We start from the raw sequence: 13,147 nt of genomic DNA, 5'->3' as shown, positions 1-13,147 counted from the left end.
TCCCCGCTGTGGGTCTTTGGGGCACTTTGGCGGCGGGTCCCGGAACGGAATGACCCCCCTGCCCCCGATTTACTGCCGAAGCGGGGGCCCCCCACCGCCCAAGACCCCAGGCCCCCGGAATCGCCTGGGCGGCCCTGAGTTTCCAGCATTGCCTTAAAGTAGATCACTAGAGACAGCGTAAAGAAAAGAACATGTAGGTCAGAGAGATTCCTGAATCACAGAAGAATTAATTCCATGATGGACATTTGATTTCCTTGGTCTTTAATTGCCATGGAGTAAACCTAAGAAAGAAGAAACAGTATAATTTAATTTGTTGAAGGTAAACCTAAATGTTCACATAGTAGCCTCAGTTTAATTTCATCATTATCAGTATCCCATTTCAGGAGCCTGATTTACGAGCCCAAGGTTTAGTCTAAGAATGTGAATTTGGAAGACAGCTGTGTGATATTTTGGTTTTTGTTTTTTGTTTTATTTGTTTTGATTAACCCATGTATCCAGTGATGAGCTGCCAAAAAATTAACAACCGGTTCCCTCCTCCTCACCCCACGGGGGGGTCGTGCCTCCCCCGGGGACTCCTGCCCCATCCAACCCCCCCCATTCTTTGTTGCCCCCCCCGATCCCTACCCCATCCAACCCCTCCTCTCATTCCTGATGGCCCCCCGGGACCCCTGCCCTATCCAACCACCCCTTCTCTCTGTCCCTGACTGCCCCTGGAAGTAGAACTCCTGCCCCTGACTGCCCCCCATGGCCCCATCCAATCTCTGCTCCTTCCTGACTGCCCCCCCGCGGGACCCTTGCCCTCATTCAATCCCCCTGTTCCCTGCCCTCAGACTGCCCTGACCCCTATCCACTCACCCCCACTCCCAAACTCCCCTGCCCACTTCCAACACCCCCTCTCTGCTCCCTTACCACGCTGGAGGCCCGGCAAGGGGCGCTGGACCAGGCTGGGGCTGACCTGGAGCCACTTGGCAGGGACCAGCACTGGGGGGAGCTGCTTGGCTGGAGCCAGGCTTGGCAAGGTAAGATGGGGTGGGGGAGCGAGGAGGGCTCCTGGGAGGTGTGCCGCGGCCCAGCCCAGTCCTGCTCCAGCCTAGCGCCCCAGGCCTCGCCCTGGCTTTGGGCTAAGTGGCTCTGGCCCTGGCCCGAGACCGGAGTTGCTCAGCCAGAGCCTAGGCCAGATCCTCTCGGCCAGGGCCAGCGCTGCTCAACCAGGCCCGGGGCGCTCCCGGCCGGAGCCACTCAGGGCCAGGGCCAGAGGCGCTCGCGGCCAGAGCCGGAGCTAGGCCCAGGGCGCTAGGCTGGAGCAGGACTGGGGCCGGAGCCGGACTGGGCCAGAGGCGCTCGGGGCTGGGGCCGGAGGCGCTCGGGACTGGAGGCGCTCGCGGCCGGGGCCAGGTTCGGGCCGCTCGGGGCCAGAGCCGGACTGGGCTGGAGGCGCTTGCGGCTGGGGCCAGGGTCAGGCCACTCGGGGCTGGAGCCGGACTGGGCCGGAGCTGCTCGGGGCCGGGGCCGAAGGCGCTCACGGCCGGAACCGCTCGGGGCCGGGGCCGGGCCGGGGCCGGGGCTGGAGGCGCTGGGCCGAGGCCAGGGCCGGAGGCGCTCACGGCCAGAGTCGCTCGGCCAGGGCCGGAGGCGCTCGCGGCCAGAGGCGCTCGGGGCTGGGGCCGGAGGCGCTCACGGCCAGAGGCGCCCGGGGCCGGAGGTGCTCGGGGCCGGAGGCGGAGGCGCTCGCGGCCAGAGGTGCTCGGGGCCCGGGCCAGGGTCGGGGCGCTCGCAGCTGGAGCCACTTGGCCGGAGCCGGGGCCTTCGGCAGGAGCAGGACTGAGCTAGGCCACACCATCCCTCCCTAGTCCCCTCCTGGCTTCCCCGCCCCAGCTTACCTTGCCAAGCTGCTTCTTGCTTCTGAGTCCTCCCCAGTCCCAGGCTTCCCGCGCTAACATCTGATTGGCGGGAAGCAGGGAAGGGGGAGGAGAAGCGAGGGGCAGAGCCTTCAGGGGAACAGCCCAGGAAGCAGCAGTGAGCTGGGGCTGGGTGCGGGGCGGCCCTTTTAGAATCGGTTGTCCTGGAACAACCGGTTCTAAAAGGGTTTCTAAATTTATCAACCGGTTCCTGCGAACCGGTGCGAACCGGCTCCAGCTCACCACTGCATGTATCCAGAGCGGCAAAGACAAGTTTGATAATTGATTTATCTCTAAAAGATCTGCTCAAGGAATTATTTTGGGGCTGTTCTATGGCTTGTGCTATACAGGAAGTCAGACTAGAAGCTCATGATGGTCCCTTCTGGCCTTGGAATCTGTGACTCTATAAACCTAAGCGGAATCGGATCAGTGGGGCCCAAGATGTACGCAGAGCCTCTTGTGATAAATGGGCCTACAAATTTACCCTAATTTTAAGCTCAACTGTAAAAAATGAGTGAAAGTTCATAAATTGTCACTATGACCTTGTATACAAAATTGTTTATGAAAAGATGTAAGAAGGAAACTGAAAACTGAATTAATTTAAATAGAAAGGCTTTTATTGATACTACTCATGGTCTGTGTTAAGATTATGACTAGTAAAGAGAAAGACCAGAGGGCAAAAAATCAATGTACAGATATCAGTGTATCAAAAATTAGCCCTCACTGGTGGATAAAGTAATATTCTCCTTATCATATGTGCAATGAGCCTCAGGTGGCATGTGACATAAGAACATAAGAACGGCCGTACCGGGTCAGACCAAAGGTCCATCTAGCCCAGTATCTGTCTACCGACAGTGGCCAATGCCAGGTGCCCCAGAGGGAGTGAACCTAACAGGCAATGATCAAATGATCTCTCTCCTGCCATCCATCTCCATCCTCTGACGAACAGAGGCTAGGGACACCATTCTTACCCATCCTGGCTAATAGCCATTTATGGACTTAGCCACCATGAATTTATCCAGTCCCCTTTTAAACATTGTTATAGTCCTAGCCTTCACAACCTCCTCAGGTAAGGAGTTCCACAAGTTGACTGTGCGCTGCATGAAGAACTTCCTTTTATTTGTTTTAAACCTGCTGCCTATTAATTTCATTTGGTGACCCCTAGTTCTCGTATTATGGGAATAAGTAAATAACTTCTCCTTATCCACTTTCTCAACATCACTCATGATTTTATATACCTCTATCATATCCCCCCTTAGTCTCCTCTTTTCCAAGCTGAAGAGTCCTAGCCTCTTTAATCTTTCCTCGTATGGGACCCTCTCCAAACCCCTAATCATTTTAGTTGCCCTTTTCTGAAACTTTTCTAGTGCCAGAATATCTTTTTTGAGGTGAGGAGACCACATCTGTACACAGTATTTGAGATGTGGGCGTACCATGGATTTATATAAGGGCAATAATATATTCTTAGTCTTATTCTCTATCCCCTTTTTAATGATTCCTAACATCCTGTTTGCTTTTTTGACCGCCTCTGCACACTGCGTGGACATCTTTAGAGAACTATCCACGATGATGCCAAGATCTTTTTCCTGACTTGTTGTAGCTAAATTAGCCCCCATCATGTTGTATGTATAGTTGGGGTTATTTCTTCCAATGTGCATTACTTTACATTTATCCACATTACATTTCATTTGCCATTTTGTTGCCCAATCACTTAGTTTTGTGAGATCTTTTTGAAGTTCTTCACAATCTGCTTTGGTCTTAACTATCTTGAGTAGCTTAGTATCATCTGCAAACTTTGCCACCTCACTGTTTACCACTTTCTCCAAATCATTTATGAATAAATTGAATGGGATTGGTCCTAGGACTGACCCTTGGGGAACACCACTAGTTACCCCTCTCCATTCTGAGAATTTACCATTAATTCCTACCCTTTGTTCCCTGTCCTTTAACCAGTTCTCAATCCATGAAAGGACCTTCCCTTTTATCCCATGACAGCTTAATTTATGTAAGAGCCTTTGGTGAGGGACCTTGTCAAAGGCTTTCTGGAAATCTAAGTACACTATGTCCACCGGATTCCCCTTGTCCACATGTTTGTTGACCCCTTCAAAGAACTCTAATAGATTAGTAAGACAAGATTTCCCTTTACAGAAACCATGTTGACTATTGCTCAACAGTTTATGTTTTTCTATGTGTCTGACAATTTTATTCTTTACTATTGTTTCAACTAATTTGCCCGGTACTGACGTTAGACTTACCGGTCTGTAATTGCCGGGATCACCCCTAGAGCCCTTTTTAAATATTGGTGTTACATTAGCTAACTTCCAGTCATTGGGTACCGAAGCCAATTTAAAGGACAGGTTACAAACCTTAGTTAATAATTCCGCAACTTCACATTTGAGTTCTTTCAGAACTCTTGGGTGAATGCCATCTGGTCCTGGTGACTTGTTAATGTTGAGTTTATCAATTAATTCCAAAACCTCCTCTAGTGACACTTCAATCTGTGACAGTTCCTCAGATCTGTCACCTACAAAAGCCAGCTCAGGTTTGGGAATCTCCCTAACATCCTCAGCCGTGAAGACTGAAGCAAAGAATCCATTTAGTTTCTCCGCAATGACTTTATCGTCTTTAAGCGCTCCTTTTGTATTTTGATCATCAAGGGGCCCCACTGATTGTTTAGCAGGCTTCCTGCTTGTGATGTACTTAAAAAACATTGTGTTATTACCTTTGGAGTTTTTGGCTAGGCGTTCTTCAAATTCCTCTTTGGCTTTTCTTATTACACTCTTGCACTTAAGTTGGCAGTGTTTGTGCTCCTCTCAATTTGCCTCACTAGGATTTGACTTCCACTTTTTAAAGGAAGTCTTTTTATCTCTCACTGCTTCTTTTACATGGTTGTTAAGCCACGGTGGCTCTTTTTTAGTTCTTTTACTGTGTTTCTTAATTTGGGGTATACATTGAAGTTGGGCCTCTATTATGGTGTCTTTAAAAAGGGCCCACGCAACTTGCAGGGATTTCACTTTAGTCACTGTACCTTTTAACTTTTGTCTAACTAAGCCCCTCATTTTTGTATAGTTCCCCCTTTTGAAATTAAATGCCACAGTGTTGGGCAGTTGAGGTGTTCTTCCCACCACAGGGATGTTGAATGCTATTGTATTATGGCCACTATTTCCAAGCGGTCCTGCTATAGTTACCTCTTGGACAAGCTCCTGCGCTCCACTCAGGATTAAATCTAGAGTTGCCTCTCCCCTTGTGGGTTCCCGTACCAGCTGCTCCATGAAGCAGTCATTTAAAGTATCGAGAAATTTTATCTCTGCATTTCGTCCCGAAGTGAAATGTTCCCAGTCAATATGGGGATAATTGAAATCCCCCACTATTATTGGGTTCTTAGTTTTGATAGCCTCTCTAATTTCCCTTAGCATTTCATCATCACTATTACTGTCCTGGTCAGGTGGTCGATAATAGATCCCTAATGTTATATTTTTACTAGAGCATGAAATTTCTATCCATATGGAACCTGTGGATTCGCTTAAGATTTTTACTTCATTTGAATCTACATTTTCTTTAACATATAGTGCCACTCCTCCCCCTGCACAGCCTGTTCTGTCCTTCCGATATATTTTGTACCCTGGAATGATTGTGTCCCATTGATTGCTCTCAGTCCACCAGGTTACAATAAATCAGCTACACCCAGTAAGCAGCAGCAGCTAGATTTTTGACCATCCCTAGAAGCTCTCTCAGATACATGAAAAATTGTAACAGTATGTGCGTAAGATCAAGGCATCTGGGCTGTTTTGGACCAGGGCAGGTATTAAGGGCTAGATGTTTGACACATATTGATTTCAGCAGGTGTTAGGAGCCTAGATGCTTTTGAAAATCCCACGATATCCCTTAATACTTTTAAAATCTGACCCTTTCATTCTGGAATTTAAGTAATACCATTTTTTTAAAAGTACATCAGAAGCAGAAAGCCTACTAAACAATCAGTGGGGCCACTGGATTATCGCGATTCTAAAGGAGCACTCAAGGATGGTAAGGCCATTGCGGAGAAACTAAATGAATACTTTGCATCAATCTTCATGGCTGAGGATGTGATGGAGACTCCCATACCTGAGCAATTCTTTTTAGATGATGTATCTCAGAAACTGTCCCAGATTGATGTGTCATTAGAGGAGGTTTTGGAACAAATTGATAGTCTAAACCAGGGGTCGGCAACCTTTCAGAAGTGGTGTGCCGAGTCTTCATTTATTCACTCTAATTTAAGGTTTCATGTGCCAGTAATACATTTTAACATTTTTAGAAGGTCTCTTTCTATAAGTCTATAATATATAACTAAACTATTGTTGTATGTAAAGTAAATAAGGTTTTTAAAATGTTCAAGAAGCTTCATTTAAAATTAAATTAAAATGCAGAGCCCCCCAGGCCAGTGGCCAGGACCCAGGCAGTGTGAGTGCCACTGAAAATCAGCTCACGTGCCACCTTTGGCACCCGTGCCATAGGTCGCCTACCCCTGGTCTAAATAGTAATAAATCACCAGAACCAGACGGTATTCACCCAAGAGTTCTGAAAGAACTCAAATGTGAAATTGAAGTATGTGAAACTGTGGTATGTAAGCTATCATTTAAATCAGCTTCTGTGCCAGATGACTAGAGGATAGCAAATGTGATACCAATTATTAAAGAAGGTTCCAATTTTAATCCTGGCAATTGCAGTCTGGTACGCCTGTCTTCAGTACCGGGCAAACTGGTTGAAACTATAGTTAAGAACAGAATTATCAGACATATAGATGAATGTGATTTGTTGAGGAAGAGTCAAAATGTTGTTTGTAAAGGGAAATTATGCCTCATTAAATCTACTAAAATCTTTGAGGGGGTGAACAAGCAGGTGGACAAAGGGGATCCAGTGGATATAGTGTATTTAGATTTTTAGAAAGCCTTTGACAAGGTCCCTCACCAAAGGCTCTTAAACAAAGTAAGCTGTCATGGGATTAGAGGGAAGGTACTCTCATGGATCAGTAACTGGCTAAAAGATAGGAAACAAAGGGTAGGAATAAATGGTCATTTTTTTCAGAATGGAGAGAGAAAAATCGTGGTATCCCCCCAGGGGTCACTACTGGGACCAGTACTGTTCAACATATTTATAAATGATCTGGAAAAAGGGGTAAACAATGAGGTGGCAAAATTTGCAGATGATAAAAAACAATTCAAGAGATTTAAGAGCAAAGCAGACTGTGAAGGTTTACAAAGGGATCTCACAAAACTGGATGTCTGGGCAACAAAATGGCAGATGAAATTCAGTGTTGATAAACGCAAAGTAATGCACACTGGAAAACATAATCCCAACTATATATTTTAAATGATGGGATCTAAATTAGCTGTTACCACTCAAGAAAGAGATCTTGGAGTCAATGTGGATAGTTCTCTGCAAACCTACACTCAATATGCAGTTGCTGTCAAAAAACGCGAACAGAATGTTGGGAATCATTAGTAAAGGCATTGCTAAGACATAAAATATCATATTGCCTTTATATAATCCATGGTGATCCCATATCTTGAATACTATGTGCAGGTATATTTGCCCTATCTAAAAAACCCCATATATTAGAATTGGAAAAGGTGACAAAAAGGGCAACAAAAATGATTGGGGGTATGGAATGGTTTTCTGTATGGGAAGAGATTAATAAGACTGGGAATTTTCAGCATGGAAAAGAGACGACTAAGAGGGATATGATACAGGTCTATAAAATTATGACTGATGTGGAGAAAGTAAATAAGGAAGTTTACTCCTTCTCATAACAGAAGAACTAAAGGTCACCCAATGACTTTAATAGGCAGCAGGTTTAAAACAAACAAAAGGAAGCATTTCTTCACACAAAGCATAGTCAACCCGTGGAACTCTTTGCCAGAGGATGTTGTGAAGGCCAAGACTATAATATGGTTAAAAAAGAATTAAAGAAATTCATGGAGGATAGGTCCATCAATGGCTATTAACCAGGATGGGTAGGTATTATGTCCCTGTCCTCTGTTTGCCAGAAGCTGGAAATGGGTGACAGCATGGATCACTTGATGATTTCCTGTTCTGTTCATTCCCTCTGAGGCACCAGGCATTGGCCACTGTCAGAAGACAGGATACTGGGCTGGATGGACCTTTGGTCTGACCCAATATGTCCGTTCTTATGTTCTTATGATGTCTAGTTTCATATGTGTTCCAGGATTTGAGATTCTCATTGCTTAGAAACTCCATCCCATTTAAATAACCATAAAATATTCTATGATATTGATATCATGGTTCATAGAGAGAACCCTGTGTAATGGCACCCAGCTGGGAAATTGGCTGATGAATGTATAGGAACTCGCTAGGTATCATAACAGAGATAGTGAGGAATCAGAGAGCATGAAAAAGCCCAGTTATGGACACCCACCCAGAGGAAGGATGTACTCCAGCAGAACACAGGCCTCCTCAGAGGTACCCCAGGAAAAAGTGGGGAAAAGTGGTGTCATGACTGTAAAAAACTAGGTTGTATCTCTCAGAATTGCCCCATCTATCCACTGATGGTGAAAGCAGTCCCAGAACAGCTGTCTGCGTCTCAGCCTTATGGAGTTAACTTTGCGACTGGTTCAGGCTCTTTGCAAACTCAGAAAGATGTAGCTGCATCATTATACTCTATGCATTTTCCCCCTCTCAGAGCAATTGTATCAGGCTGCCTATAGATTGAGGCAGGTGTTGCATTGGTTAACTGAGGACAGCCCACTCCATCCCATGAGTGATTGGCTCATGCAAGACTCAGGCAGCCATTGCTCTATTGATTACACTTGGCTTTTGTCTTGGGGAACATTTTCAAGCTTTCCTTCTCAACCACGAGGACTAGAAAATGGCTATAGTTTAGGAAATGGAAGCTGAGATTCTTTTGTAATGTCATGACTCCTGGAGCCGAAGCCCTGGACACTGGTTTATAGCCCTTAAACTTTAATCCAGCCTTAAATGCTTTCCTAATACCATGTCTCTGTATGCAGAGTTGCTTATGTTGGGATATTGTGTGACCTTGAACTGGCAAGGGACATAGTCTCTATAATAGTGTCTGGGTGGAGAGGCAGTTGCTGAGATGATGAGGGAGAGGAGACATGTGCAGAAGGCAATCTCTCTAATAACGTTAAAATAATTGTTTAAAAAGGAACTCAGCTAGCCACACACCTACAGAAACTTATTTTCAATTCTTCATTCCTAGGGAAAGGGAAACCTCTGGTCTCTCCGAAAACCCTTTCAAAGAGATTATGACACTGACACCTTGAATAAATGACAAAATAATCTGATTCCTACATTTAATCAAACATATTCCACCCTGAAAATTCCTACCACAAAAAGTCATCTGTAACAAAAAAAAGTCAACCAATGAATCAACAAAATGAAACACAAAAAAGAAACAATCAAGCAAACAAACAAGCCAAACCTCTCAAACTCCACCCACAATTTTTACCCCCAAAAAGAAGAAGAGAAAGGGATTTCATGTTCACTAGTGACTTAGCTATGGCTGTTGATATTCTGTGCAACATGCTCAGATAGCATGGCAATGTTAGCAGTATAAATCCCAAAGAGAGATAGATGTGTATGTACATTTATGGATAGATATTTAGATTCTGGTCTTATTTACACTGGTGTAATTCTAAACTAAATCATTTAACTTCAAATGAATTAGTCTGGATTTTATGAATTCATAAACAGATTGCACCCTGTGTTCTCAAGGAGACAATTTTGTCATCAGTTGATAATATCCAAGAAGAAGTTCAGAATGAAATCTCAATCAAGGAGCAATGATGGACATTTTAATTCTTGGTGAATAACCTCCAGACAATCAGTTTCTTTAATGCAGCTTTGATCTCTGTGTTCCTCATGCTGTAGATTATCGGATTCATCACTGGAGGCACCAGGGAATAGAGAACACCCATCATGAGATCCAGACCTGATGCTGAGCTGGAGGTGGGTTTCAGGTACTCAAAGAAGCTCGTGCAAAGAAATAAAGAGACCACAGTGAGGTGAGGAAGGCAGGTGGAGAAGGCTTTACGTTGGCCCTGCTCAGAGGGGATTCTCAGCACTGCTTTGAAGATCTGAACATAAGACAGAATTATAAAGACAAAGCAGTTTAAACCTAAAAACCCACTAAAGGCAAGAAGCCCAATTTCACTGAGGTATGAGTCAGAACAGGCGAGCTTGAGCAGCTGGGGGATTTCACAGAAGAATTGGTGGACGACATTTGTCTGGCAGAAGGGTAACCTGAAAGTGTTCCCGGTGTGCAATGCAGAGTTGACAATACCAGTAATCCAGGCACTGGCTGCCATTTGGACACAAGCTCTCCTGTTCATTACAGTCTCATAGTGCAGTGGTTGGCAGATGGCAACATATCGGTCGTATGCCATGATGATGAGTAAGGCAAGATCAGTTGAAGTGAAGACTACAAATAAAAACACTTGGGTGACACATCCAGGATAAGAAATTACCTTGGTGTTCATGAGGGAATTGACCATGGATTTGGGGATGGTGACGGAGATGGAGCCAAGGTCTAGGATGGACAGGTTCACCAGGAAGAAGTACATGGGGGTGTGAAGATGGGGGTCAAGGGCTACGGCTGTGATGATGAGAAGATTTCCCATCAGGCCTACCAGGTAAATCATCAGGAACACCACAAAGTGCAAAATCTGCAGCTCCCAAATGTCTGAGAATCCCAGGAGAAGGAACTCGGTCAGGGTGGTTTGGTTGGACATTTTCTTTCTCAGTTCATTGTGTGATGGCTGTGGAGGGAAAGACAAAAACAGTGGTGGGGATTACAGTGACAGCAGGAATGGCCCTGATTCCCAGCAGCAATATCTCATAATGTGAGTGTTAACAACGTACAGCACTTATCACTGCTATTAACTAGGAGTGGTGAGTTATCACACATGTAAATTGGTGTGTCTTCCTTAAAGTCAATGGAGCTACATCAGTTTGCACCATCTAAAGATCTGGCTCAGGATGTAGCTTGATAAAACGCCGTGTGAAGGATGGAGCAAAGCACAATGCAATGCAACATTCTAGCCAAGATGGATTCTCTCTTGCTACAAACAGCAGGCTGTGAACTTGGGCTTGAAACTAAAATGCCAACACTGCCTGATATCCACTTTCCAGAGAAATATGACATAGACTCACTTAATATCCTTCATTAGAGCTCGTCTGGATTGATTCTATTGCAGCACCACATAGATGACCTACCGCCTGCTTATGTATTGATTTATGACACAAGCGCCCTCTTCCATCTCTGTGTACCGATGAGAATTGCTCAGCTACTTCACTGCTGCATCGTTTACCTCTTTCACGTTATATCTGTGTGAGTCATTGGCCGTCAGGAGACTTGGGTTCTTGGCTCTACCAGTGACCTGCTGTGTGACCTTGGCCAGTCACTTCCCTGTGCCTCTGTTTCCTCTCCATCCCGTTCTTTGCCTTGTCTGCTGTGAAAAGGGCTGTTCCTTATTATGCGTATGTTCGGTGCCCCCATTTACAGCATTTGTGTTTAGCGGGCAGCTGTGTGGGACAGAGGATATGGCGTTAGAGCCGAATATCTAGGTTCTAATCCCATTCACATTTTCTATGTCCTCAGCACGGATAAGAGAAACAGGCTTTGGTTAGGGGCTTCAATTCTCTGTTCTTCATTTAAGGCACTAGTATGTTTAATACTCATGCTGTTTGTTGCCAACTTTGCTGCTTACTCAATTTTATGAGTCACCAAATATCCCTTTGAAGTAGAAAAAAACCACCATTGTAGTATAGTGACTGGGTTCAAATTTTACTATTATTGCACAGCATCAATGTTCCCACTCTCGCTTACATCTACATTTCTAATCTGCAGTATTCAGACATTTTCTGTTTAAATGATTTCAAAGGAAAACTGGGTTTTCAAATAAAGAAATATTTTGAGAAAGCCTGTGTTATTCTTGAAACTTATGTATTGGAAAACTCAAAATATTTTTTTTTCTTTATTTAAGTGAAAATGTTTCTGTTTCCAGCAGTTTACCTGAAATTGTCTGGTTCTCAATGAACAAAAATAAAACACACACAAAAAATGGTTTTCACAATATCTATGGAAAATTAATGGTTTATTGCTGGGGGAAAATAATAAAAAACAACAGCCCTCAGAGCAGCTCTAAATGTTTGATTAAATCATATAAAAAGCCTTGAAGAGTTCCAATTGTAACTCCTAGTTCTGTTATGAAATTTGACTAGCATATAAATACCTAAACATGTGTGATTGAAATAAGAAACTTACTGTGCTGGTCTTTGTGGAATGTTTCCCGGCCCACGATGCATGAGACACTTCACAGCCAGGGTCCTTCGGTCATTGCCTGTCTGTATAAATAACGTCCCAATCGCCCTGTTATCCAGCAGCTGTTTCACTCTCGCTTCGCCATGTTTCCCAAGCAGCTGGGTCTCTCCGCAATTCCTAGCAGGCAGGGACCCACTCCACAGATGGGTGCTCCCTGCTCCCCATCTCGGGTAGGCTTGGCTGAGAGGTGAAGGACTAAATAGGATGGGGGGGAAAAGCCCATCCCGTCACTGAAACTGATCTTGGCTTGTTCGGGCTGCTTGTTCACAACCCAGGATGTCTCTGTTCTGGGGCCGGGGAACAATAATTGGAGGGCTGTGAGCTGAGCTCTGAACTCACCTCAGGAGTAAACAACACTGACAAGCTGCCCTAGCCGTACTTAACCCCCTAGAGGGGGAACACAACATTCCCTGGATCTCACATGATGGCAGCAGGGTGTCGGAAGGAGATTACACAATAAACTATATATTTGTAGCACAGACATGTGACCTCCAGTAGCTCAGAGCCCAGTGGCAACAGAGCCCCAGCTGGCCTGGAATAGCCTGTTCGTTCATTAATGCCACATAATTACCTCTGAGAGAACAGAGATATTTTTTTCTCCTGCTTTGGATCAGCTGCTCTTGGGATGCACCCAGCAGAGGAAGCCACAGCTCAGGCTGTCCTGGCTGTTTGATATTGGTCACTAAGAAACATCCAGAGGCAAACACTAAAAGCTCCTAGCTAAGGCCTAAACTGATGTAAATTGATACAGTTCCACTGAGTTCTGAGTAGATAGGCCTCTTTATGCCAAGGGAGATTTGGCCCTTTGATTCCAATGGAGCTACTTTGATTTCCATTAGCTGCAGTTCTGGCCCTAAGATGTCCATGCAGCTATGTCAGTTTTCACTGGATTAAACTGGAGCTACTG

The 13,147-nt window shown here is 45.0% G+C and overlaps 1 protein-coding gene across 1 annotated transcript; it reads right to left on the bottom strand.

The window, feature by feature from the left end:
- Positions 1–9,712: 9,712 nt before the first annotated feature.
- LOC123348042 (olfactory receptor 14C36-like) lies at positions 9,713–12,288 on the bottom strand. The gene is made up of 2 exons (XM_044985287.1): positions 12,184–12,288; positions 9,713–10,675 (listed from the first exon to the last, which is right to left on the bottom strand). Exon 2 carries the CDS (start codon positions 10,646–10,648, stop codon positions 9,713–9,715), a length of 936 nt encoding a protein of 311 aa, XP_044841222.1. The 5' UTR covers positions 10,649–10,675; positions 12,184–12,288.
- Between the last annotated feature and the right edge of the window lie 859 nt (positions 12,289–13,147).

Source organism: Mauremys mutica, chromosome 13 (assembly GCF_020497125.1).
Source record: "Mauremys mutica isolate MM-2020 ecotype Southern chromosome 13, ASM2049712v1, whole genome shotgun sequence".
Taxonomy (NCBI): Eukaryota; Metazoa; Chordata; order Testudines; family Geoemydidae; genus Mauremys; species Mauremys mutica.
This window is presented reverse-complemented; position numbering and strand designations above follow the sequence as displayed.